The 27,416-nt window shown below is 49.6% G+C and overlaps 2 protein-coding genes across 2 annotated transcripts; one reads left to right on the top strand and one right to left on the bottom strand.

Moving 5' to 3' along the window:
- The first annotated feature begins 326 nt into the window (after positions 1-326).
- Positions 327-1,889, top strand: Mmp24os (MMP24 opposite strand). The gene is made up of 2 exons (XM_027421366.2): positions 327-486; positions 560-1,889. Exon 2 carries the CDS (start codon positions 563-565, stop codon positions 716-718), a length of 156 nt encoding a protein of 51 aa, XP_027277167.1. The 5' UTR covers positions 327-486; positions 560-562; the 3' UTR covers positions 719-1,889.
- Positions 1,273-27,039, bottom strand: Mmp24 (matrix metallopeptidase 24). The gene is made up of 8 exons (XM_035447176.1): positions 26,894-27,039; positions 21,374-21,490; positions 19,573-19,877; positions 11,308-11,469; positions 9,326-9,540; positions 7,497-7,635; positions 5,449-5,715; positions 1,273-3,962 (listed from the first exon to the last, which is right to left on the bottom strand). The coding sequence occupies exons 1-8, from the start codon at positions 26,947-26,949 to the stop codon at positions 3,625-3,627; spliced, it is 1,599 nt and encodes a 532-aa protein (XP_035303067.1). The 5' UTR covers positions 26,950-27,039; the 3' UTR covers positions 1,273-3,624.
- Between the last annotated feature and the right edge of the window lie 377 nt (positions 27,040-27,416).

A 27,416-nucleotide genomic window follows, 5' to 3' on the forward strand; every position in this document is an offset into this window, starting at 1 on the left:
TTCCCTCACTAAGATAGGAGACCTGAGGGTGGGATGGGGCACACTTTTAATCCCAGAGGCCTGGGGAGTTCTGGGTCAACCAGGTATGCGTAGTGAAACTCCATCTAAGAAAAGATGAGCAAGGGGAAGTAGTGATGCCCTCCCGGATTACATTTTAACCCATCTTCTTTCTGCCTCTGCTTTCCCCGGCCTCAGAATGAGAATCACTAGTATTCTCCCTGCCGGGCGAACGCACTGTGAAGCCACAGGCACACAGCTTCAGTGTGTTACATCCCTGTCTGACTTTGGAGACCAGGCCGCCCCCTGTCGTTGGCTCCAACGGCCATGCTGTGGGGCGGGGCCTGGGCGGGGCTGGCCAGTCGCCCAACCTCTCCTGAGCTCCGTGGGCCCGCCCCTGGCGTGCGAAGGGTTATCCGGGACTGCGTCATAACGCCGCTCCTCTCGGGCCAAGCTGCCGATAGATCCGCTTTCACTTCGCTGCCTGAGGTGAGGGCGGGGAAGGGTGTTGGTGGTGGGTGGGGTGTCACCTGGCCTGGTGCCTGATGGGCTTCTGTTACAGACCATGGGCGCTCTCCTGAGTGGTGGCCAGGAAGGCCCAGAGCCCGCGCAGCCCCAGCCTCCAGCGCCAGAGGGTCCGCAGCAGCCTCAGCCTGAGCCCGGACCATGGGGACTACTGGATGATGTGCGCTTTCTAATCGCCTGCACATCCTGGTACTGACCAGGTTCCCCGGGGCCTCCGTGTCCTCTTGGGCCTGGCCTAGCTTTTGTCCCCCTCACCCCATGATTTCCTGTCTTCCTCACTCTGGGTAGAGATTCAAAAAAGCTCCTGGAAACTAGAGGTCCACAGGGCAACCTCAGGGGACTGACCAGAACCTCAGACTTGTTCCCATCCTTACCATCCCCTAAACCAGATCACTCCCGGACCCCTTTCCAGCTCTGTCCTGGGGCAGCCTACCTGAACCAGAACCACCAGGCCCAGATTCAGGCCTCCTGGCAGGACCCTTGATGCTGTTGAACTCTGGTTTCCCCCTCGCTAGAACTGAGCTGCTTCAGGTGTCCCAGGTCACGGCCCTGTGTGCCCTGTCTCCAGAGAAGCATGCAAACAGTGACCCTCCCATACTCCTGAGGGACCTGGGGGCAGGACATCTGATTGCTGGTTAGCAGATAGATGCATGAGACAACTGCAGAATACCCCCGTGCACCCTTTTCTCCCCCGAAGCTTCTTAAGGGCACACTTGGGCCCTGGTCTTTGTTCCCACACCCCAGGGAAAAGACACTGTATTTCTGTTTTATTTAGAAATGATTTAAAAAACATTATACAAAGGCTGATCAGTTTAAAATGTGACCGACACTGAAATGCTGTGATGTCACCCAGGCTGAGGGGAAGCTGAGCTCTGGGGGCCCGGTGCTTTGCCCCTCTGACTGCTCTGGCCTGGGGTGATGGACAAACAGATGACTGCCTGCAGAAGAATCCAAGATTGGAAGCCTCTAGGCTGAGCCCTCTGGGCCCGGCCCTGCATCCCTTACATCTGCAGCCTGGGCTGCCTGCCTCCATCTCCTGCTTGTTCTCAACTGGTCTTGGAGTACCAGGAGCCAACAGGGAGCCTGCGGGGCCTAGAGCTTTCAAGAAGTGAGAGCACCAACCTGAGGAGACGGACCAGGAAGTTGGGGGAGGGAGGCCCAGAAGAGAAGAATAGAAAAGACATTTATCTCAGACCCTAGAAGGACCCACAGTTGGGAACACAGACCCAGCCAGGGCCACTGGATGGCAGGGGCAGATAAGACCTCCCTGTGCTTCTAAGGGCAAGATGAGTGTTACCCTCAGCCTCTCAGGGCCTTCATGTGAGTGAACAGGTGTGAGCTAATAAAGTGCTTTGCAAAGTATAAAACACTGTACAAACCTATGAATCACTAAATCTCTGCAGTTGTTCCCCACCTGCCCCAGGGAGCCTGCCCTTTGCCGAAATGAGAAAAAACAGGATGAGGATGCTGGGACACAGTGGACCCATATAGATGCTTCTGGGACGATAGATTTTACTCCACAGCTCCCAGGGCGGCAGGAGTCCCTGTCTGTGCTACAGGGTAAGCTAACCCAAATCCAGAGGCCCCAGGGCAGGGCAAGGCCCATGCAGGCTCAGAGGGCAGGGTTGGTGTTGGCAACCCACTAGCACCCTGAAGGTTGCCTCTCACTGCTTTTGGACTTTGGCAGAGAGCCAGTGACATCACTGAACCCATTGGTCTTGCCCAATGACAAGCATGGCTGCCAGACTGGAGCAAGTCAAGCCAAAACCTAGGAACTCCTGTCAGATGTGAAGAAGGGCCTCAGGTTAAAAAAAGAAGAAAGAAAGAAAGAAAAGTGGGGTGAGGTGGGGGTAGGGAGTGAGCTTGGGGCTGCTACCAGCTAGGAGTACCCTTTTCTAAGAGCAGTGCAGGAAGATGGGCCCAGTGAGCTGGGCTGCCAGGGTCAAGACCGGAGCACAAACACCCACTCCAGGCCAAGAAATTGAGTTGCCTCAGGGTCACTGGGGATGTGGATGGATTACTTAAAAGGCTGCCCTGGTCCTTTACTCTGAGGCTATGACAATGGTGGCTCTAGAGCCGTCTCTGCTCCACATAACTAGTCAGGCTAAACCCCCATGCCACAAAAGACAGGCTGGAGCAGGGTGGGGACAACATTCATGGAAGGGGAGTAGAGGATGGTCACAAACTTGGATCTGCCTCCAGAACCAGGGTCAGCTCCTGCCCCAGCTGTTGAGCCTCCTGAACAGGACCCTTGCTAGTATCAGGGTCCTAGAGTGGCTCTTTGCAGCACCGTGGTCCTTAATGCCTGGGGAAGGAGGGGCCATCACACTGGCCGCATCACCAAGACAGTCACCTCTAATTGACCTAAAGCCTCAAATAGCCTTTGCAAAATGGGACTTTAAACAGTAGTGACAGGACATTTAAATATTCACGACATGACAGCAGGGTCCTTGTGAGACCCAGCTGGGCCACAGCCTTGCCTGCAGCATGTGACCCTAAATCCTGGGTCTCAGGGGAGACCTGACAAGTGGATCAGGTTTCCTGAGGAATCTGCTATTGGCTAGCAGGGGAAACCCAGGCTTTTGCCCACTGTGTTGGCAGCAGGGGCACTGCAGCCATGGAGGATAGTGGGGTAGGGGTGAAGGGACATCTGACCAGCAGGTGTTGGCAGAGGGGACTGGGATTGGTGGCATCTCCGAAAGGGGGGAGGGTGAGAGCTAGTGCTGGCTTGCCTCAGAGGGCTGGGTCCCAGCCAGGCCTGGAGCTCCCGTACCTTGCAGACACCATAGGATGCAGTGACCTCAGGGGCACCTCCTGGCATGATCCTTGCCTCCTGACAGGGCCTGGCCTATTCCCTTGAGAGTGGTGTACCCAGGCCAGAAGGCTGGCAACTGGGTGCCAGCTACCCAACCTGGGGCACAGCCACCATCACTCCCTGCCCCACACTCAGCCTAGACCAATGCACCCACCACTTCAGCTACACACGAACCTGGCCTAGGGCCCTGCTGGCCCCGGTGGGCAGTGGCTAGAGCTGCCCCTCAGACCCTGGTGAGGAAGGGCCTGGCTGGCCAGACTGGGTAGACAGAGAGGGCTCTGGGCTGCTCATACCCACTCCTGGACTGGCCGCTTATAGTAGGTGACAGGCTGAGGACCCGCCTTGTTCTTGAACTGGAAGATAGTATAGAGCAGCACCAGGAGGCAGAGGGACAGGGTGCAGGGCACAACCACAGCCACGGCATTCACGGAGCCCGGCACATCATCGATGGTCACCATGATGTCCACATCATCCTGGGGCAGCCTCCGCTCCTTCCGCCGCTCTACCTCCTTCTGCTTGCAGCCCATCCAGTCACGCAGGATGTTGCGTGGGTAGCCTGGCTCCACACTCAGTTTCTGGTTGTCAAACTTCCAGTAGTCCCGGCCTTTGTAGAAGTAGGTGTAATCTGCAGAAATGGGAAGGACTCAGTACCACCATTCCCAGACGCGCCCCAGCACCTACTCTGGACTAATGTGGACCTGGGGTGATGTGCCTGCCAGTGTACAAGAGAGAAGCTCCAAGGGGCATGGTAGATGGAGGGAGTGGCCTGCTGGAACGGAGGTGGCTGGGTGAGTTGCAGTGCTCCACTGGCTGCACAGTAACTAACAGCAGAGACAGGTCTCCAGGACATGGAGAATCTCACTTGTTGGTTCAAAGGTGCTGGGAAACCACTAAGGGATTTTTGAATAGAGCTGGCAAGTGCTTTAATTTATACTGCCCAGTCTGGATGATTCTTAGTCTGGAAACAGGTCTGTTACACTGTGCCCCCAGGCTTCCTATAAGGGTCAGATCAAGCCCTCAGTTTAAGGCTTGCGCAGAGCAATCTCCTAGTGCCTCAGTCTAACTCTTGCCCCAAGCCAATGGGAATTGAGCAAAATTTCATGTTAGCAGCAGACACCATGGCTCCACAATTACAGATATTTTGGGGGGTGTGGGGAGGGCTTGACATATACCACTTTGTAACACAGATACAAGTTCTTAGGACTCTTCTAGTGGCTTTGATGGCTGGAAGCAAAGGAGGCAGGCAGCAGGCCAGGCAACTCCAATTACTCCCCAGGCAGCTCCCTGAAGGCTCCCAGCAACAGCCTTAGCAACCCAGCCAGTTGACAGACAGCAAAGCAGCTCACTCAGACTCTCCTCATTGGCTGACTCCCCAGGACTTTCATTGGTCAACGTCTTTGATGTCATCTGTCTCTGAGGCTCGCTTTGTTGTGACGTTATTTTCTGTCAGTGGACTGATAACTATGCAAGTCTCACTGCTTCTGTCCTGAGCCCCTCCCACACAAACTGGCTCTCGGTAATTACCATGCGTCGAATGACAGTTCTGTCATCTTACACAGACTGAAACACTAATGAGATGATGAGGACAGCTACAACTTTTACATGCATAGACCATGTGGTGGGTATTACGCAAATGCTCTCTGTAATTTACCCTATCAATCTTTTATCACACAGTCCACAGGTAAATGCTGTGACCATTCCCACTTCACGGATAGCTCGATGGCTTGCCCAAACTTAGGAGTGGTGGACAGGGTCTGTGAACCCAACCACCCTGTTCAAGAGTCAGTGTAACAGGCAGTCATGGGTGCTTGCATCTGGTAAAGCCTGAGCCTCCTTTGAGAAGTTTCTAATCTGGCAGGGAGACAGGCTGGTAACTGCCTGATGGTACATGGTGAGCAATTGCCAGCCTACCCATCAAACCCTATGAAAAAGCACCTTTGAACCACCCCTATCCATCACTGCAAGTTAATTTACTATGTGAACATGGTCCATTTAGGGCAGCTGTCTATTACCAAGTTACATTACTGAAATCTGGATACCCAGAAGCATACGTCTGGGCCCTGAGAACCACTAAAATTAACTCCCCATTCCCACCTCAGCTTGGCCCTTACATCCTTCCTTGCTGATGAAGGCCCCTTGTGGAGCCTGCGGGATGCCCTTCCACACGGTGATGGGCTTGGGGTAGCCAGGGTCTGTGGCTCGCCGCTCCTCACTGTAGCGCCAGTACCGTTCACCTTTGAAAAAGTACGTTTTGCCCACAGGTTCCCACCGCAGAGCTGTGTCGATTCCTTCACGGGGCAGGCAGCTGCCCAACTCTCCCAAGCTATGGGGGTACCCAGGTTCCACTGTCACTTCTTTGAACACCCAGTACTTGTCACCTGTGGAAAGAGTCTAGAATCAGCCTTCAGGAGCCACCCAGTGCCAGGAGATGTTGTGGTCCACTTGCCTGTCTTCATAAAGTCTGAATGTGTGTTTTCTTAGCCCCTGGCCCAGCAGATTTGGGGCTCGAGAAGCCAATCATAGATTTTGGGCAATGTGCACCATGCTACACAGGCTCTCTGTCCCACTGTTTTGGTTTTGGTGTTCCTTTTTGAGACAAAGTCTTTTTTTTTTTTTTTTTCTAAATCCCTGGCTAGCCTGGAATTAATTATGTAGCTCAGGCTGGCCTCAAACTTTCAGTGATCCTAGTGCCTCTGCCTCCCAAGTGCTGGGTGTAGCCACCACACTTTCCTACCTACTTGTCTTGACCCTCTTTCATTTCTGGTAATCACACCTGTGATATCACACGCTACTACTTCCTGTGGCCGGCCTCAGGTAGGGTATGTGTGTGTTGTGATGGAGCAGCACCTACTACTGCAACAACTCGGAACCTCGGCATAAGGCATTAGTGCCGGCGGAAGTCTCCATAGGCGAGCAGTCTCAGGATTGAGGAAGCTGCAGGTACTAGTTTTTTGACACATTGGCTAACTGTTCACAGACATTCCCACCTGGACCACAATAAATCAATTCTAAGTCTGACCCACATGGGGAAGGTTGCCAGTTTCCCATGGGTCCTAGTTCCTTAGTCATTGACATGGCTGGCTCATGTCAAACAATACACATCCACTCAGGACTTCAGCCACTCTGCACACTCTCTCAGAGTCTCACACTCCCCTATCTGCCTTATGTGCCCTAACTCTGAGGATATAGCCCCATACCCATTTGACCTAAGCCCCACCCCATCATATCCTGTGCTCTTCCGTGGTCCCTGGCTACTCCAAATTGGGTTTTCAGAGCTCCTCATCCTACCAGAATGGCTTCCTTTTCATCACCTTTCTTCCTCCCAGTGTCCCTTAGAAGTGCCGGTATCATTTCTGAGCCTCTTTCCTTCCTTCTCAGTACTCAGCCACTCATGAGGCCCCAAGTCTTCTCACAGCGTCCCATGTTCTTTAGCTGTGCTGTTCCTCTCTGGCTGGGGCCTCATGGGAATATTGTCCTCTGAATTACCCTCCCCATCTTACCGCATGCCACCTCTCCCATGTTTCTGTGCTACTCAGAAACCTGCAGTGAGTTTCCGGCCTTGGCCTGACAGGTCCAGACTGAATTCTAGGCTGGCAACCACAACTCTTCAGAAATGGCTCTCATAGGACCCTTCTAGCTCTCCAAGGTAGGGCCTCAGAGGCTGTAGGGTGAGCTTCTGAGCCCTTGGATGGGCTTCCACACACCACTACATTCAGCTGCCTTGTTCACTTCTCTTGGGCTTGCCTAGCATTTCACTATCTGTATCTTACTCAGCTTAAGCAGGGCCAAGTCAAGATTACTAATGTGAAACAGCTCATAAGTGGGCTAGCCCAGGCTGGGCATGTTAACCCCCCCCCCCATCTATGTCCTGGGTAGCCAGCTGTCTGGACTCTTACCGAACTTCGAGAGTGACCTTCCAGCAAGTGCTGGGTGGTCTTCTTTGTCTTACCCTGTACTTCATGTGCATGTTTTTTTTTTTTTTTTTTACCCCGTCAATGTTGACACTTTCTTGACTTGGTTTTCCCAGATGACCTAGGTCCTACCTATGGGGATCTGGCCCTTCAGAGGGCATCTGCTTCCCATGCTTCCCACCCCACCTCTTCTGATTTAGATGGGAAAAAGGAAGCGTCAAAAAGGGCGTAGAAATGCCCCACGTTACCTTTGAAGAAGACGAATCTTCCATCGGCCCTTTCATAGGCTGCATCTATGCGGGCGGGCAGGCCCTTCCAGAACTGCTCGATCTGCATGGGGTAGCCCTCCTGCACCCGGTTATTGCGCAGGCGCCAGAACCAGCGATCCTGAGGGGAATGGGGGAAATGAGAAACGCAGGTGGCAGGTCTTACCTCTGAATTTGGTGATCTCAGCCCCAGGGTTCAGGCCCAGCAATCCAACACCAAGCCTGGGGCTCAGCCTCACAACCTCCCATCAAGCCGGTCCATCTGCTGCTTCCAACTCTTAGAAGACAGGATGTAATTCTTCACTTAAGCCTCCTGCTGTTCAAGGACTATGAGACACACAGCAGATGGGTGTGGGAAGGCTAGAAAGGCGACTACTGCCAAGGCCTGGAGTGGCCACGGGAGGGCAGCAGACAGTCACTGATATCCGTTGGGATCAGTGTGGTAAAGGGGAGGATAAAATTCACACTTGCCTGTGAACACTTTATTGGGAGGCTCAAGGAAATACAAGTGATGCAGTAGGAATATGACTCACAGAAGACAGTACAGACATAGGATATCTTTTAAAATGTACTCATGTGTATGGGTGTGTGCCTGAGTGTAAGCATGTACTTGTGTGCATGAGCCTGCAGGCATCAACAGAGGGCATTGGATTCTCTGGAACTAAAAGCTAGAGGCAGTTGTGAGCCACCATGTGGATGCTGGGAACGGAACACAGGTGCTCTGCGAGAGCAGTAAGTGCTCTTAACCACTGAGGTATCACTCAGCGTTTTTCAAATGTTTCACAAAGTACTTTCAGGTCCAGTTTGGAAAATGTTTTATTCTGACTTGCACAACTCTGTCAAGTCAATCTGACACACACGGTCTTCAGGAAGGACGAAGGCCATGCCTACAGACAGGCACTTAGTGAGAGGCAGAACTGGGCTAGCCTACATGGCCTGGATTTTACTTTGTGCTTGAAGCTTCCTGGGGAGACCTTAGGAAAGGAAATGGGGTAGCCTTCCTCTGGCACCCAGTGTCATGGAGAGCCATTGTCCAGCTGCCATTTGGTGAAGGACTGTACCAGCAGGCAGCATTCAGCTTTCAGGGCTTTTGCAATGGCTTCAGCTTCATTTTTGCATCCAATATGGAATGACTGTGATGGGCCATTCTAGCTCCAGAACTTCCCATGAGGGGCTGAGTTGGCACCAAGTCTGTGTCTCCTCACCTTCTTCCACTGTCCTGACTGGCTTTCTGCCCCTCCTGACCACATCTGTTTATCCTAAAGGTCCTTAAGCAGAATCTCTCATTCCAGACTCTATCTCAGAGTCTGTTTCTCCAAGGACCTGGCCTGCCATGCACCATGCTCAGGCAGTCCTTGGCTCACATGACAAGGAACACGAGATAGCCTGGCCAGTACCTGTCACTCATGCCCTGGCAGGAGCTATAGACTGCCATCCCTGACCAGGCCCTGCTCTGCATCTTCCTAGCCATTAATCTTCACACATCCTTTGTCAGAGGAATGGCTGCCCCAGGTTGTATTGCTGAGGTCTGGAGAAGGAAGGTGACTTATTCAAGGTCATAGACCCGATGCCAGCTCCAGCATGTTCTTGAGCACTGATTGGCTCCTTGGAAGCTGTCAGCTCACCAATCTCTCTGTCACCTTGTAGAACCAAGTTGATTGACCTGTCAGCTCCAGAAGACTATGGGTCCTGGACACTAGACCAGCTCCTGTCCAGGCCCTACAGCAGCCAAGAGCAGATAGAGCAGGAGCCTGCCCAGCTCCATTGTAGGGGAAGGTACACCCTGGGTGGCCCTGGTCCACCAACCTTACCTTAAACACAAACATCTCGCCCCGGAAGAGAGCCACCGTGTTGAAGTTGCCATCACAGATGTTGGGCTTGGCACCTGGAGTGGATGGTCGGTCCCCCAGAGGTGGCCGAGGGGGCCTGGGCTGCCTCTCATGTTTCCTCTCGGATGGTGAGTGGATTCTGCGGACCGGGAGTGTAGGAAGGGGCCTTGTGGGCTCCAGGGGTTCAGCTGGGGGTCCTGGAGAGAGGGGCTGTGTCTTAGAGAGGACGTGGCTCTTTCTTACTGTCATCTGCCATTGCCCCATCACTACATAGGCAGTTCTAGGTTAAGTTTATCATTTCAGACTTCCTGTCCCCTCTCCCTGATTTAACTCTCAGTCTTTGGGAAAATAGATGGAAACAGCCATTAGATAGGGACTTTCACTTTCCCATCCCCAAGGCTGGCATCTTTCCCTTTTAAAGAAGAAACTTGTCCTTCCTGAGGGCCAGTGTCCCACACTCTCCTTTGCTACCCTCCTTCACACTGGCTGAACTCTGATCTCTAACCACGCTCATTCTTCGGCAACTGCAATAGAGCGTCAGCTCCATTTTCTACCCAAACCTCTTGCCAAGTTCACCAATGACCTCTGGGTTTCGGAAACCAACAGTTATCAACTTTGTTGATCGAGTGAGTCATCTTGGTAATGCAGGTTGTGACTCAGAGGGCCTGGGGTGGAGCCAGAGACAATATGTCTTCAAGGTCTCAGGTGAAACCCATGTCACTGGCCTGAGACCCACAAGTTGGACAGCAAGATTCTGGAAACATTTGCCTTGAACCATGCTCCTCCTTTTCCATGGCCCTGTGCTCTTGGTTTGTCTGCCCCTGGGGGGATTCTCTATTAACCTGCATTGTTAGAGGAGTCCACCCTGCTCCAAAGACTGGGTACCCTTAAGGGTCTCTTTTCTTCCTTCCCTTTGTCATGCCTCTCAACTTGGACAGCTCTTGTGGATCACCTAGGGGAGTTCTACAACTCCAGATCTTCAGGGAGTTCCCAGATGGGCTCACTCAGATCTTTGGGGTAATCTACAGTTACAAATACCAGAGTGCCCCCCCCTTTTAAAAGACAGGATCTCATGTACCCCTGTCTGGCCTCAAACACCTTATGTAGCAAAGGGGATGAATTTGAACTTCTGATCCTCTTGACTCTACCTCTAGAAGGCTGGGATTACAGGTGTATGCTGCCATGCCTGGTTCATGTGGTGCTGGAGACCAAATGTAGGGCTTCATGTATGTATGCTAGGTGAGCACTCCACCAGCTGAGCCACACCCACAGCAAAGTCAGTATTAGATTGACCTGTTCCTTCTTTCCCTCAATCTGATCTGTCAGCAGATCCTGACCATTCCACCTTTGAAATAACTTCTAGTACTGGCTGCCCACCCTGCCCCCTGCTGCTTCACCGTGGGTTGTGATGGGGGCCCTGGTTGTCGCACCTCCTCCAGAGGGACCCCCACCTCCAGTGCAGTGTTGACCAACATTTGCTCAAATGAACTGGTCTCCCATTTCAACTAACTTGATTAGACTCTCCATGCCGGTGGGACTTGTACATGGTAGGCTTTCATATCTTATGAGGACAGCAAGCTAGCTTTTCATCTCAAGGTCACATATAATACTTACTACCATTATTCAAGCAGATGTGTGACTTTCCTAGGTTAGAGGCACCCCAGAGTGTGCCTGGTCCCCCTCTGGTAAAGGGAGGTGGGTGGGAAAGGGTGAGAATGAGTGGGCCTCACCTCATTTTACCTTTCCCAGTCACAGCTCAAATTCTCTCCCTTAGGTTTCCCAGTGTGCTAGGGGGACCTCATTTAAGTCAGCACAGAGACACAGTAGCAATTCTGACAATGGCAAAGATCCTGACCCCACACCTGCCACAGGGCATGCTCACATTAACAACAGTGGCCCCACACCTGCAACAGCAATGTTCACATTAACAATAGTGATACCCCCCTCCCCCGTACTATACACACCGTAAATCTTCTGGATACCCTGGAGGTCATCCTGGGGCAGTTTAAAGTTGTGCGTCTCCATGTATTGGTAGAAGGGTGCCATGATGGCACTGGGGTCATTAGAGTGCTCCAGTCCCAATGCATGGCCCAGTTCATGCACAGCCACCAGGAAGAGGTCATTGCCTGTGGAGAGGGACAACGAGGTATCCAGGATACCCACTTAGTATTAGTCAGTAACAGACGTTACTTAGCATATCAAACACTTAGCATATCCCCTGTCTCTGCCCCTGGCCTTCTGTTCGACACTGGGGACATAGAGAAATCAAACACAATCTTTGCCTGTGTACCGATTGGTGCAGAGGGGTACATGAAGAAACTGCAAAGGCTACACAGTATCCAGGCATCCAGACATGTGTAAAGATTGAGAGCTTTTTTTTTTTTTTTTTTTTTTTTTTTTTTTTTTTTTTTTTTTTTTGGTACCTTTGGGCCTTGCATATACCACTGAGCAATATCCCAAGACCTCTTTGTACTTTTTGATTTTGAGTTCTTGAACTTGAAACCGTCCTGCCTCAGCTGGGACTACATGTCTGTGCTACTAAGTCCCTTTGGATTGGAGGAAGGTGTTCAGGGAAGACGCCACATGGGTGAGACTTAAGCTGAGTCTTGAAAGGTAAAACATTGGTCTGCAGAATGGATTCAGGGTTAGGGAGGAAGAGGGTGGAGTGTGCCATTCCTGGCAGAGGTGCTGCTATAAACCAGGTCCAGGGACAAGCAGTTCATTTCACTTGGCTCTAGAACAAAGCACGAAGGGAGGGCCAGGGAGAGATGAGGTCAGCCAGGCTGGCAAGCAGGGCTCTGTGATGCCCTACAAAGGAATTTGGATCAGTTTCTTGGCCATAGCGGGGTGTGGGGTAGCAGGAGAGGAGGGGGGCATGATGAAGTCACCCTGGTTACCATTGGAGAGAGAATCAGAGGCAAAGGGGATCCGAGGCAGGTAGATCAGTGGGGTCAGTTCAGAAGGTGGGGTGCAGGTGCTGGGGTGCTGCTGGGTCAGCAGAGTCAAGGAAGCCATGGCAATACAAGAAAAAGTCCTTGGGGTGGCTGGTGTGAACAGGGCTCTGGGGGGTAGGGGGACAGCAGGACCCTATTCCTGGAATTACCCACAAAATCAAGGTGCAGAGACAAGAACGGGTGGAAATCTGGTACTGAAGGCAGGACACGGGATCCTGAACATGAAACTGAGGGACGGTGAGGTGTGCTGGTTGTGAGCACCCTGAGATGGGACAGGTCACCGCCACTTCCAGTGCCACACTTACAAGCTTGGGTCAACACCTCACCCTCAACGTTTCATTTGTAGGAAGGAGAAGCTGGACTAACTCATTGGTTGGGTGGGGACTGAATAACTAACAGGTGTAAAACACATGATGTAGTTGCTCTGTTGCTACAGCACGAAAGACCTGAGTTGGGCCAGAGTAAACCCATTAGCAAGAAAGGTTGGTGGGGCTTCAGCAACCAGATTTTCTTAAAGCTAGCTCCCTTCAATTTCCATTTTAAGTCGTGGGTAGGTCAAGGCCTGAATTTGTAGACATTAGGTAATTATAGTATTGGGAAAGAAATTGGCCTAGGAGTTGGGCAGGGCATTGCATCTGGCTCCTCTCTGCTCAGTTACAGACTCCTGCTTACACCTCTGGCATTTGTTCACCCATGAGACCTACCTCTTATCTCCCAGTCCTAGGCATGGCTCCGTTCCTTTCTGCCACCTTGAAGTCCAGGGAGGCCACCAGGGGTCAGGAACCTTACTGCCCACTCTGGGTCTAGTATCCCTGGCAGACTTGCCTTACCCCAGCCCATCAAGGCCCCGGGAGAGTCGGATGAGGATGAGAGTTGTCTGGCCTTTTGAGTAAGGTCTTGGGAAATGAGAAGAATGCTACAGGCCAGACTGACTCTCCACTGACACCAACAACGTCATCCATGTCATCCATGATGCCACCTTTGAGCAATGGAGAGGAATGGGGGCTGGCCAAGATCATTGCAAGGTTGGCCAAAAGCCTGGGCCGGCCTTCTGCTGAGAAAGGCAGGCTGACAGGAGAAAGCCAGGTTGCCCCCAGCTCCTTCCTCAGGGCCTGGTCCCTTCACACAGCAGGGAAGCAGTGAGCTCATCTTTTAGCTTCACTCCAAACCAAGGTGGCTGCTGGAGCCGGCAGAAGGCAGCTCAGCTTCCTGCAGCCTGCCCTGGCTCTGCTCCTGGCCTTCTGCTCTACCTGGACAAGCTGTTCAGGGCCTCTCTCCTGACCAGGCCTCTCCTTGGGACCATCCACAGGGACCTCAGCAGGGGGCCAGAGAGCCCCTGAGTACTCTCAGCCATTGTCCTTGGCTTGTGCCTATTCTGTATACAGTGAAATCCTTAAAGCAAAGAGGCCTGTGGGTTTCTTCCCAGGACCAAAAGGAAGAGAAACTCGGGGAAGCAGCATCCTACTGCACAGAGTCTGGAGAGCTTTGGAGAGGAGAGGGGAGGGAGAGGGGAGGGGAGGGGAGGGAGAGGAGGGAAGGGGAGGGGAGGGGAGAGCAGCCACACTGAACTTGTGAGAGAACAGAGGGAACAGGTGGGGGTCAGCTATGGAGAAGAGGCTCTTAGGGTCTTCACTCCCCAAAAAGGGGGAGGCAGGAGCTGAGTGATCAGAGTGTGGTTTCTGCAGCTCTGCCATGTCCTAGCGGTGTGGCATTTTAAGAGCCCTTTCTCTGCAGCGAAGAGAATAATGGCCGCCGTCCTCCTAAGAACAGCAACAAGGATTAATGAGTCAGGGTAAACAAAGTGCCACACCAGGGCTTGGTGCAGATGGATCATTACTCATTATCACTGTGTGTTGAGCTGTGTGAGAGGACCAGCGTCCCAGGTGTCTGTGTGGAGGAAGTCCTGGGCCCTGTAGCATGACAGTCTGCTTGGCTTCTCCCGTGGACCTGGCCTCTTTCAAGATGAACTTTCCTTGTTGTGGATTCCTGTCTTCATGACTCCAATAGCACCCACCCAAGGCATTTCTTTTCACCTCTGTGTGCTTATCAGCGGTGTCCCCTAAAATTCCCTCTCTTCCTTTAAAGTTCACCCCAGTGCTCATCTCCCCAGAAACCAGCCTGGCTCTCCCAGCTGGCCTGTGCCTTCTCCACCCTGTCAGCATCTTAATATCAGGCAGCTTTAGGTGCTGGCCATTTTCCAACCTTCATTAATTACAGCCACGGGTGTGTATTCTGCCCCAAGACTGAGCTTCTTGGGAACAGTAGCCCCAGAAAAATGGCTCAGCTGCCTGAGTTTGACACAGTAAGGCAACAGCACCAGGCGGGGACAATGCCAAAACTACTCTAGTGTTCCACGTTCTGTCCCTGGACCACCTGCTGCAGACCCTTGGGGGGACTGTCAGAGATATGGCATCTCACTTTCACATCTGGCTCTGCTGTCTTCCAACTGTGTGACTTTTTCAGTACCTCCCCTAAGTCCGCTGTGGAGTATGAGTTAGTGAGCTAAGTGGAAAGGCTCTGTTCTGTGAAGCAGGGTATGGTCACGAAGGCTCTTCCTGGCTTGTCACCTTCCTTTAGGAAGGAACACAGAGGGCTGGGTTCCCTCCTGGCAGAGCCGAGTATCTGCTGACTTCACTGGTTGACTCATTTTAAAGAAATGGGGACAAAGTTTAATGAAAATGGCTTTAGGTGGGATGGGCTAGCTTGCGCCTTTGTGGGGGGAGGGAATGAGAACCATATGCACAATTCAGTGGCACTCTGGGGTGGTGTGTGTTTGTGTGTGTGTGTGTGTGTGTGTGTGTGTGTGTGTGTGTGTGTGTTTGTATGTGCGGAGATATGTGGAGGCCAGAAGTCAACCTTGGGCATTGTTGCACCTTGTATTTTGGGACAGGGTCTTTCCTTGGACCTGAAGCTTCCTTACTAGGCTAGGCTGTGTAGCTAGCAAACCCCAGGCATACCCCTGTCTCTGCCTCTCCAGTGCTGAGCTTGCAAGCATATGACACCATATCTGGCTTTATTGCATGAGTTCTGGGAGTCAAACTCGGGTTTCCATGCTTGAACACTTTACCAGAGCTCTGGGCATTAGATTTTAAGAAGTTGTTAACCTTGTTGAGTTTGATACTGATTTTGTGGTTATATTAAAATTTGGTCTTTGTTAGAGTGACATGCTAAAGTAGTCATATATAAAATGATATTATACCTGGGTCTTGCTTTAGAATACATCAGCCATGGGGCTGGAGAGCTAGCTCAGTGGTTAAGAGCACTTGTTGCTCTTGTAGAGGACCAGGGTTCATTTCCCAACACCCACACGACAGCCCACAACCATCTGTAACTCCAGTTCCATAAGACCCTGACACCCTCTTCCAGCCTCCAAGGACACTGCTTTTGGTACACTCATGTAGGCCCAACACTCATATACATAAAATAAAGAAAACAAAACAAAATCTCAGCGGAAAATAAAATAAAAGTGGAAGTGTTGGGCAAAGTAGGAACAACAGTGTTGGTCACTGGAGCAGAGGATGGTGATCTAGGATCCTCCTCAGGCTCCTTCCTCTAGAGAGTTTGAAAATGTTCCATAATGAAAGCAACCCAGTAATCAGACCAAGTCCCAGGAGAGCCTGCCTGATGGGGATGTTCTTCTGCATTATGTTTCTCTTATTGGTTGATGAATAAAACACTGTTTGGCCAATAGAGGCAAGAAGACAGACGGGGCTAAGAGATGAGGAGAATTCTGGGAAAGGTAGACATGGAAGGAGATGCCATATAGAGACCAGGAGGATAGGACGCACCAGGCATTCTCTGGTAAAATAAGGCCATGTAGAAATACACAGATTAGTAATTATGGGTTAATACTTAAGAGAGAGCTAGTCAGTAAGAAGTCCTAGCTATTGGCCAATAGTTTTATAATTAACATAGCATCTGTGTGCTTATTTGGGGCTGAAGGGTGATGGACTTGGAGGGATAAGATAACACCAGCTAAGATAACACTTGCTCCCTCCCTCACTGAATGTATGTGAAAATCAAATGCCACATTATCCAGGTGCTCAATAAATTGTGGTTCCTTTCTACTGCTGCAACCCTTCTTGGGGTAGTGCTCAGCAGTTCACTCCCGTCAGCCAGGGATCTACTTGTAAGTGGTACCCAGTTCACCTCTGGTTTTATAGAGCAATGTCCTGACCCCTGTTCCTATCCCAGCTGGAGGTTGTTCATTAAAGGTGAGGTAATCAGGAGGGAGGGGTGTTGCAATGGTGTCCATTTACAGGCTCTAGGTCCTTCCTACACGCCACACACACCAGTTCTCAGGACTGCAGGCTGACCTAGTAAGCTCCTCAAAAGCAAGGAGTGGGCATGACTGTGGAGACCCTGGGGCTTGGCAGAAAGGGAGGGAGGGGCACTTCTTTCTAGCACCTCTATAGGAAAATAACCCTTTGAAAATTCAGTTGTGAACCAGACAGTGGTGGTGTATACTTTTAATCCCTGAACTTGGGAGGCAGAAGCAGATGGATCTCTGTGAGTTTGAGGCCAGCCTGGTCTACAGAGTGAGTGCCAGGACAGCCAAGGCTACAGAGAAACCCAGTCTCAACACCCCGGCCCAAAGAAAATTCAGTTGTGTTTACCAGAACTAAAACTAGAACCCTTTCAGCTAATGGTGCCTGGCACATAACAGGCCTGAAAATGATAAATTTTTTCCCCTGACTCCTTATCAGTAGTCATAGTCATTTGTTGACACCACTCCAAAAATAAGAGTAAAATAAAGACTAGGTACACAAAGGGTCAGGAAAGTTATCAAGGACATAGGAGAGATGACGCCAAGCCAGAGGAAATGGAGCTTCACAGGAAACATAACAAAATCCGAAGAGGGAAGAGGACAAAGAAACTGAACAGTCTCTTAACTGCCTGGTCAGTGGCACTGGACCAGTGTTGGAGAGATGCTGAGAGGAGCAAAGCCCTGATTCACACAGTGGTCTGGAGTGACCTCAAGGGAGAAGCCCATCTACCTACACCAGACATGGCTTATGAGGGAGGGACCGAGAAGAGCCTGCCTGTACCCATAAGCTGTGCCAAGGTAGGAACAGGTGTCCTTTGTTTTCCAAACTTTATCCAGCTTAAGGATGGGGATCTCCAGGGACAGGAATCCATGTTTCTAAATAGACCCTGGTGAGTCTCATGGTCCCTGTGGTTTGAGATCCATGGAAACTCAGTGTTTAGTTGGAACCTTCACCTCACTCATGCTTGATCTGGAAAGCCCCATTCTCTCCCGACCCCTCTCTCCAAACCCTGCCTTCTCAGAGAATCTCCAACAAAGAAAAGGCACCCAAAACCCAGTTCAGCATTCTTGGTGACTGCTGCAGCTTCCTCCCCAGTTGCCAGCAGCCCAAGTCTCTGCTTAAACCTTCAACTTTTGACCATACTTGGACAAAAACCCAGCTTGTGGCAGACATGTCATCACCCCTTGCCTACAAGCTATACAATCTCCCTGCTTTAGTTTGGGTGTGTGATTTCTCTGGCCTTGATCTCTGGGAACTGGAGAACCCATCCAGAAGTCGCTTTGCTCAAATAAACCCGCTGTTACACTTTTTCTGTTAGGCTTGATCTGACTTACTGTGTTGGTGGAGAAACCTATTACGGGCATACAGAAAAACTATTACTCATAGTGGTGGCTGAGGGTATGGGCTCCAGGGTTACAATATCCAAATTCAAAGCCTTGTTTAACTACTGACTAACTATGGGGCCTTAGATAGAATAATGTTTCTCTATGCTTTTGTGTGCCTATCTGTAAAATAAGGATGATAATACCTACTTATGGCATGATGTGTGGGAGGTACTTGGTATGAACCTTAGAACCCTAACATCCATTAATTACTATCTACTATAATCTGAAGGCTGAATCTCCCTGATTCTAGTTGCATTTTCTTGGCACATGTACTGCAGCCTTCAGTAGAGTCTGCCTTATGGCCTGGTTACTTATATAGACACCTGACTCTGGGTTTCAGAGGGCAGACGCTGCCTACTCCTTAATTAAATATTCACATACCCCTTGGTCTTTGCAGGACTTATACCATGTCACACCAGCATTGGACGAGACCTTAGAGATTACTTAATCTGTCACCCATCTCCACTTCCTGTATACTCGGATTACAGGAACATACCACCACTCTTTGATTATGCTGGGGATTGAACCCAGGGCTTTATGAATGCTAGGCAAAGACTCTACCAATTGAACTACATCCTTAGCCCTTTCATACGGTGATGTTGAATTGAGTTTGAGTTCCAGCACCGCCTCCTACCAGTTATACCATTTGAGCCTTGAACTCTTCATCTTAAAAATGGACATAACAGTTGGCATGACAGCTCAGTGGATAAAGATGCTTGCTACCAAGCCGGACAACCCAAGTTCAAGCCCTAGGACCTACCTGGTGGAAGTAGAGAAAGGACTCTCACAAGTTGTTCTCTGAACTTTCTATGTGATACACTCATCCCACAAATAATAACTAACCAAATAAGTCTAATAAATAGATTATTGGGCCAGTGAGATGACTCTATGTAAAGAAGTTCTGCCACCAGGAATGGTCACCTGAGTCTGATTCCCGAGATTCACCCGCACAATGGAAGGAGAAAACTGACCTCCCCAAGTTGTCTTCTGATCTCCATATGAGAGCTGTGCGTGTGCACACCAATACAACATACATACATACAAATAAATGAATGTAATATAAAAATTTAAATGGACACAACATAGTGTCCATTCCCATTTGCTAAGTGAGTGTCTTAGTTCATATGGATGAATTCTTTAATGATGAGTGGCAATACTGCCCGATACTGACTGATGTTCTGTGCATATCCACAGAATCACAGTAGTGCAAGGAAAGTTATCTGAGGATGCTAGAAAGGTTGGGCCATGGCTTAGAGTAGCTTTGAGACGAGAACTCATCAGATCTCCAGTTCTATGTTAAAGCCTTTTAATCTGTTTCTTCAGCCTCTGACATACCATTTTCTTATTCATGGTTCAATCCTGCCTCAGCCCAATTAGACCAACTTCTAGGTGGTCTCAATGACCTTTATGGCCTGGTCCTGGTGGATCAGGATCAAGTGTTGAATATTAACAGAGATCACAGCTCTCACTCTCTTGAGTCCTTGGTTTTTAAACAAGAAGTTCTGGGAAGCAGGTCTCTCATTAATGGTGTCTCCAAGTGCATCCTTGGTGCATCTTTCCCTGACAATTAAACATCCCAGCACTGACATCCCCTCCTGCCCCCCATCCTTTCATGTACTTACCATCATGGTTGGCGTTTCCTAGTGTCCAGGGCTCATCTGAATCAAAATGAGTGTCTCCTCCAATCCCTGGGCCAGGAAAGTAGGCATGGGCAAGAAATCCCCCTTCCCCATCAAATGGGGAGCTGTCACCATGGAAACCAGAAGCAAAGAAGATCATGATGTCTGCCTCCTTCCGGTCACTTTTGATCTCATGGTATGGCACCTCTTCAAAAGTCAGAGGGGTTACCTTCTGCCACACATCAAAAGCCTGACGGATAGCTTTCCGTGTGTCCAGCTCACCCACCTTTGGGGTATAGTTGTGAATGCTGGTGAAAGAGAGAAGGATCATTAGAAAGAAAGGCAGAATCAGAGACCAGTGAAACTGAAAGGGCTGTCAGAGCCAGCATGGTCCAGTGGTCTGCACATTTCGAGTCCCGGAATTCTACTGAGATGCCCTGGGGGCCGAAGACCAGGCTAAATGGTCTTCAGGAAGAGCATCACCCCCACCCCTGCCCACAGAATAGCTTTGTTTTCATCAGATTTTTTATTCCTGACAAGGCTTATGTTGCATAAGGGATTCCATCCAATGTGCAGCAATTGATAGGCAGACTCCTTTAAAATCTAACTCTTTCTCTCCGAACACATAATATACATTTGTAAAAGTCGCAAACATACTCAAATAGTACAGAGGCATTTAAGTGGAAAAGAACTAGCTATTGCTGGTGTATCAGCAGCTGGTGTAGGGCAGCACATGACTTAATCCAACGCCTGACTTAGCTCTTTAAGGTAACTAACTGTATCTATGGTACACGGTTTTCCACAATGGAACACTACTACTTATGAATTCTCTGCCCCAAGAATGCTGGGTACATGGATCATCTTACCCGTTCCATAGGAAGGAAGCAGAGGCCTAGAGAAGTTGAGTAATGAGAGGTAAGATCAGAACAGAGCTAGAAACATTTTTTTTTTCCTTCCTCTTGATCCATTCCTCGTCTTTGGGAGACTCAAGAGTCTTCTAACCTAGACGCCTCTTAAGTTTCCTTCTCTTTAAGAAAAAAAAAAAAATCCTGTTCTGATATCTACTTCTGGTCGTAAGGAAAGCTCTTACTGTAACCCAGTGATCTCTGTCTTGGGTTCGTTGACTGTACCGTGGGAATTGACCTGAGGTGGAATCAGAGTTCTGAGAGGTGCCAAGCAGAGCCCATTGGAGCCTTTCCTAGCCAGGTCCCTGCCCAAGCCTCTGTGAGTCCTGGTGTCTGGCCCTGCTGTGCTGGCTTTCATTATCCTCGTGTTAGCCATTGTGGGGCTTGGAGACAGAATCTGCTCTGCCCTGGCTTCTCCACTCACAGAGTGACGCTGTTGTGACCCTATGTCTCCATCCCTTACTCTCCTTAAGAAACAGTTGAGACTCTGTCTGCATTGAGCATGTTGGGTGAAGTCTGTCAGGCTGAAATTGGGAATCCAGCAGAGGCAGGGCAGTTTATAAGCATGAACAGTGAGCTCTGCCTTGGGTCTTTACACAGCAGAATCCTACAAACACTTTATACCCCGTGTTCAGTAACTGTAGGTGTCTAAATAGAACACAGCTAATTCCCAAAGGACCAGGCAAACCAGGAAACCTGAAGCCAGAGTCACCTGCGGAGGTCACAAGGAAGACAGGGTTACAGGCTCTCAGCATCTGGTCCTGATGTCCCATGCCTGGCCTTTGTCCTGACTCCCCCACCTGAAGACATACCTACCATGTGAACTTCAGAAACTTAGGCAGGAAAAAGAGAGTGAGCATGGGAACTAAAACCAGGGAGGAAGCAAGGGGCTGCAACACCTGTAGGTGATGTGTTTCTGCCTCCACTTCTGTCCAGTCAGGGCATAGCGCTTATTTCTCCGCCTCCTGCTCAAGTGGGGATGGTCAGGGACACCACATCGGGGTTTCTTCATCCACCTGGGCAGAGAGAAGGCACGCACACACATACACATAGGCATTATGGTCACTGAACATCCTAGGAAGGCATTGTGCAGCTCACAACTCCAGTCTGGATGGCAGTGCACATACTCAGCTTAGATTCTGGGACTTTCACTCTGCACACCCTCAGAAGGAATTAACAGATGGACTGATTCATTAATTCATTCTCTCCCAAGGAGAAATACTTAAGTTTAATAAACACTTAAGACCCTGGATTCAGGAGACACTGTAAGTTCTAGTTCTACCAAGCGAGGACCCCAGGCAAGGGATGAAATCAACATGAACCCCAGTTTCCTCGTCAGCATCATAACTGCAATAAAAGTCTAACTCCCAGCTCAGACTACAGTGCTCCACATGGTCTAGCCCCCGCCCATGTATCCAGCAGCGTGTTACCCTTTTCCTGTCAGATAGCCAGCCACAGTGGTGTCTCGCTGTTTGCTATAGTAACCATCTCTGCTCCAGAGTCTTTGCATTTGCTGTCTGCTTTTCTGTCTGTCTGTCTGTCTTCATGTAGTTTGTCCCTTTACTTCATTCCGGTCTCTGCCCTTCAGAGAGAGCTTCCCTGATGAACTGATGTAAAACAATAACATGGCTTAACTTGTTTAATGTTCCCTTCTCCAGGTTCCCACTTCCCGAAAGGTATACATCTGCCTTCTTTGTTTTTCTCACCATACTCTGAGCTGGATAAGAATAGGGGAGTCCCCTGTATCCCTAGGGCTGGCACAGTGCCTCACATAGAAGGGGGTCAATAATGATTTCTTAACCGATGACAGACTGACTGAATAAATGACTGAATCAGAACTCTTCAACACGACAACAGAAGAGCATGAAGGACAGTAAATGTCTTTCACTACAGGTGTTTAAGAAGTGGCTCAAGGAGCTGGAGAGATGGCTCAGCAGTTAAGAGCACTGACTGCTCTTCCAGAGGATCTGGGTTCAGTTCCCAGCATCTACATGGCAGCTCACAACTGTCTGTAGCTCCAGTTCCAGGCAACTCAACACCTTCACACAGATATCATGTAGGTAAAACATCAACACACATTAAACAAACAAACAAAAAGAAAAACAGAACTTGGAAGGCTGAAGCAGGAGGATCAAAAGTTCCAGGCCAGCCTGATCTGTCTACACAGTGAGTTCCAGGCCAGCCTGATCTATCTACACAGTGTGTTCCAGGCCAGCCTAGTCTACACAGCCAGATCCTGACTCAAAAGAAATCTCTGAGCAGATACAGGACGTAGAATATAACCTTCTGTAGCACTTATTACATTATATTGTGATTTTAGATATTGATTTGTTGCTTCTAATAGTGGCAGATTCTTTGAGGAACCATGTTACATTTGTCATTGTGTCCCAAAGCTAGTCTAGTGCATGGAACTCAGTAAATCTTGATAAACTTGTTCATTATCAGGTAAAGGCACACCAGGGAACAAGCCTGGAACATCGCTGGGGATTTAAGAGGGGCCTGAGCAGGAGATTTAAAAACCCACAACTGACTAGGGTCAGACTGTCTGCATTTTATGTTCTGTCTAACAGCTGACCCACTGAACTATAGCCTGGCATCACTGGAAGGGAAAGTGTTTGACCTCACTCACAGCTGTTAAAAGCAGTTGTCATTGGCAATGGAAAAAAGAAGGCTGTCCGTGTTAACCACATATGAAAGCCTCTAGAGGGAATGAACTAGATCTTACTCATCTTGGTGTGCTCCACTCACTCAGAGAGTGACCTACACTCACGGCAGTAATGGACTGCCACAACAGCAACAGCACACACCCGAGTAAACATTTGCAGCTCCCATGCATTCGTGTGCTCTCAGAGTTCTTTGATTTGAGATGGGATCTTGCTAGGTAGCCGAGGCTAGCTTCTAACTCATGATCCTTCTGCCTCTGTCTCCTATGTGTTAGGATTACAAGCAGACACAATTACACCTGGACTGCTTTTAGAATATTTATTTTTTTTATTTTTTTATTTTGGTTTTTTTGAGACAGGGCTTCCCTGTGTAGCTTTTTGGAACCTGTCCTGGAACTCACTCTTGTAGACCAGACTGGTCTCGAACTCACAGAGATCCACCTGTCTCTGCCTCCCAAGTGCTGGGAATAAAGGCATGTGCCACCACTGCCTAGCAGAATTTTTATTTTAAAAATTTATTATTATTATTATTATTATTATTATTATTATTATTATTATTATTTCTGTATTGCTTTGAAGGTTGTCCTAGAACTCGCTCTTTAGAACAGTCTGGCCTCGAACTCAGAGCTCCGCCTGCCTCTGCCTCCCGAGTGCTGGGATTAAAGGCGTACACCACCACTGCCCAGCTGTTTATTATTTTTTCATGTACACAATGTGTTGAGGAGTGCTGTATGTCATGGTATACATGGAGCCCAGAGGATGGTTCATGGGATCTGTTCTCTTCTCCCTTGACATGGATCCCAGGGATCGAACTCAGGTCGTCAGGATTTCGTGGATGAATCAGGTCATTTGGAACACAGAAGTCAGTGAGGCAGGGCTGCAACTTCACTGACTTGGAGGACTTTAAATGCAGTTTAGCACAGAGTAGAGTTAGAGGAGCTATGTGGCTGGAGGAATGAGTGAAGGAATAAATGTGTGGCATTTCCCAAGGTAAACACTCAAAAATAGTATTTGAAATTGTGAATCAAGCTTCCTTTTACTCATATACCCTGGAAAGAGAAGCAAAAGCCATCCCTGCTACTGTAAGGCTGAGCGAGACCTGAGAGCCCAATGTCAGGAGATGGGCTCAGGGAAAGGCCACTATTGCCCAAAGTCACAGAGCTAGGGTGGAGCCCTCTGAATTCCACCCATCCCGATCCAGGCTTGGACTCCGTGTGAACAGCCTTTTCCTTTCTGTGTGTCCAGAATACTGCTCCCATCCTCCCAAAAGAAGTGCGGGCAGAAGTGTGGGCAGGCAACGTTACCTCTTTCCTTAGCTCCTTCCCTTTGTCTTCTCTTTTCCCATCCACCTGCTGTGGTTTGAACCCTGTCCAGCAGGCCTGGGGCTTTCTGGAACAGAGTAAAACCCAAGGCCAGGTGGTGCCTCAGCAGAGACATCAGTGCTCCTGGCCCAGGATGCACTGCCATGAAGCCCGCACAAATGCCTCAAAATAACCTGGGCCTAGGAAGGATGCTAGGATCTAAGAGCCACTCACTGGTAAGGCCCAGGAGCAAACATGTTGCTGACAGCCTCCAGGGAGCCTTCGGATGGACTGTCCCTGAATTTCACAATATCACAGCAAGAGAAGGAGGGACTAGGAAACGCTTGGATGGAATTACGGATCACCAAGTTGTAAGAGTTTTGCAGCTTGGAATAATGGACTCAGGATTTGATCGCAAACCCAGCACTCTGAGTCCCCTATCCCAGAGTAACTTGTCTGAGGGATGAACTGATTTTTGAGCCACAGTTGTGTGCATTTTCCATTTCGCCTCCTGCCAGTTCTCCCGTGTCCTCAGCCAGCCCTGCCATCTGCCTCCACCCTCACGTGGGCTCCTATATCTCTCCCTTTAGAACTTCACTTCTGCTCTCTCTATGCTTGCCTGGCCTGCATGTCTCTTCTGAAACAGTTCAAGTGGCTTTCACGGAGATTTTCTTTTTAGTTCAATTTTTTTACTTATTTATATTTACTACTATTATTAGTGTGTATGTGTCCACACACAAGGTCAGAGAGCAACTTCTAGGAGACTTTTTTTTCCCTTTTAATGTGGGATCTAGGGATGGAACTGAGGTCATTAGGTTGTGTGGCAAGCACTTTTACCTGCTGGGCCCACTTTATCAGCCTATGGCTATTAAAAAAAAAAAAAAAAGGCTAGGCATAATGGAGCCAGATATCTTTAATCCTAGTACTTGGGAGGCAGGAGAGTTTCTGTGAGTTCAAGGACAGCCTGGTCTACATCATGAGTTGAGGGACAGCCTGGGCTATGTAGGGAGATCTTGTCTCAAACAAAGCAAAACCAAACCAAATATTATCAAGCTACTTTCGTCTTTTAAATTTTCTATTTATTTCTATTTTAAATATGTGTTTTGTTTTTCATGGGTGTGTATATGTCTGAGTGTATGTTGGTGCAGCAGGAGCATGCAGGAGACCTTGGAAGTCAGAAGACACTACCAGAACCTGGAACTGGGGTCACAGGAGGTTGTGGCTGCCACGTGGGTGCTGGGAATTGAACCTGGGTCTTATGCAAGAGTAGTTAAGTGCTCTTAAATGCTGAGCCATTTCTCCAGGCCCCTACAAGTGTGTGTGTGTCTGTATGCATGCATGCGTACATGCATATAGAACATTAGGAACAACTCTGTGCAGCTGGTTCTCTCCTTCTGCCTTTACTTGGATTCTGGGGACCTAACAAATGGCTGGTGCAACAAGCACCTTTACCCAGTGAGCCGCATTGCTGGCCCAACTTTCTCCCACGAGAAACAAATAAAAATGTGTCTTTTTCTGCCTACCACCCATTTCTTACTCTTGCTTTTGTTCTCAGGCTTCTCAAAACTTTTTCCTCTCCTGCCATCTCAGCTCCGGTCTCTTCCCCTCAGTGCCTCTGACTTTGTTTCCACCAATCTCCTGAGTTTATCCACAAACTCCTGATTCCTAAGGCACAACAACGCCTTTCAGCCACCTTTCTGTTGGACCACTCAGCAACTAACCCAGCTGGCCATGCCCTCGACGTCACTTCCCCTAGGTCTTCACCTCCCTGGCCACTCCTTCTAGGCTGGCTTTGTGAGCCTCTGCTCTCTAACCTCTTTGTGCTGTCCCTGAGTGGTGAGAAGTATTCTCATGGCTGGGTTTATGTCACTGCCTCCCTGGCATCTCCCTGGGGTTGGTATGTTTCTGAGCCCTAGGACGGCATAGCCAGATGACTGTGTTTTTCACAAAACAGCTGAGTAGGAGGCTGGGGCTAAGCACAGTGCCTGGCACATGCAGGCGCCCAGCAGGTGCTTGGTAAATGGGAAAAGTGGGACAAGAACTGCCAGCCTGTGATTGCTCCACACTTCTCTGTGTCAAGCGAACCATGCACACACATCTTAGGGCACCCCAGAGGATGGCTGAGAGAGCTCTTAGTTATTGGGACCTGATGAGACTAGAGAGATCTTCTATAACCCACTCCCTCACTGTACTGACGAGGAAACTGAGGACCAGAAGGGCTAAGCGACTTGTCTCCAGTTACACAGTATAAAGTTAATATCAGAGAGATGGGGGTAGGAGGTGTGGGGTGGGGACGGAGATGGCATGTGGAGAATGAACCAGAACAGGAACCATGGAAGGTCACTGTTTGGTATTATCTTCCAAGGAGGCAGGAGGACGGGCATAGCATGACCATCACAAATGTGAACACAGAGTCCAGGAGGTTCAAAGGCACGATGCCCTATGCAAATCTTACTCGATTGTTGTCTGATCCAACACACCGGTGACTGGGATCCCGTAAAACTGCTGCATAGTGGAGACTGCTGACTGTAAGGCCTTCCCTGAATGCAACGCAGATGCCCGTGACTCATACGGAAGCAGATAGCCATAGGATTTTAACCAGCTCTGAAAGACGTGTGAAAGAAAATGATGCGTTATGCTGGAGGAGGTTCCTCTCCGCCCCATGTGACAGAGATTTGCCTTTAAAAGCGGGGATCATTTTACCCCCTCCTCCACTCCACCCTGCAGACATGGTTCCGTTAATCTCCAGAATATGGAACTCTGATGGACTCACTCCCCCACTGCCAATCTCTCATTGGATATCTCCTGGCTACAGAATGACTCTAACGCAGCATTCAGAGCTTTTCTCTGCCCCTTTTATTCATGAATTTGATGCTTTCCACTGACCCAAGCCTAACATGTAAGAGCATAGGAACAGCTAATTCACTGAGGTAGAATAGCCCATGGAATCTTCCCTCCTAAAACATATTGTGCCTAAA

The sequence above is a fragment of the Cricetulus griseus genome, chromosome 6, assembly GCF_003668045.3.
Source record: "Cricetulus griseus strain 17A/GY chromosome 6, alternate assembly CriGri-PICRH-1.0, whole genome shotgun sequence".
NCBI classification, from domain to species: domain Eukaryota; kingdom Metazoa; phylum Chordata; class Mammalia; order Rodentia; family Cricetidae; genus Cricetulus; species Cricetulus griseus.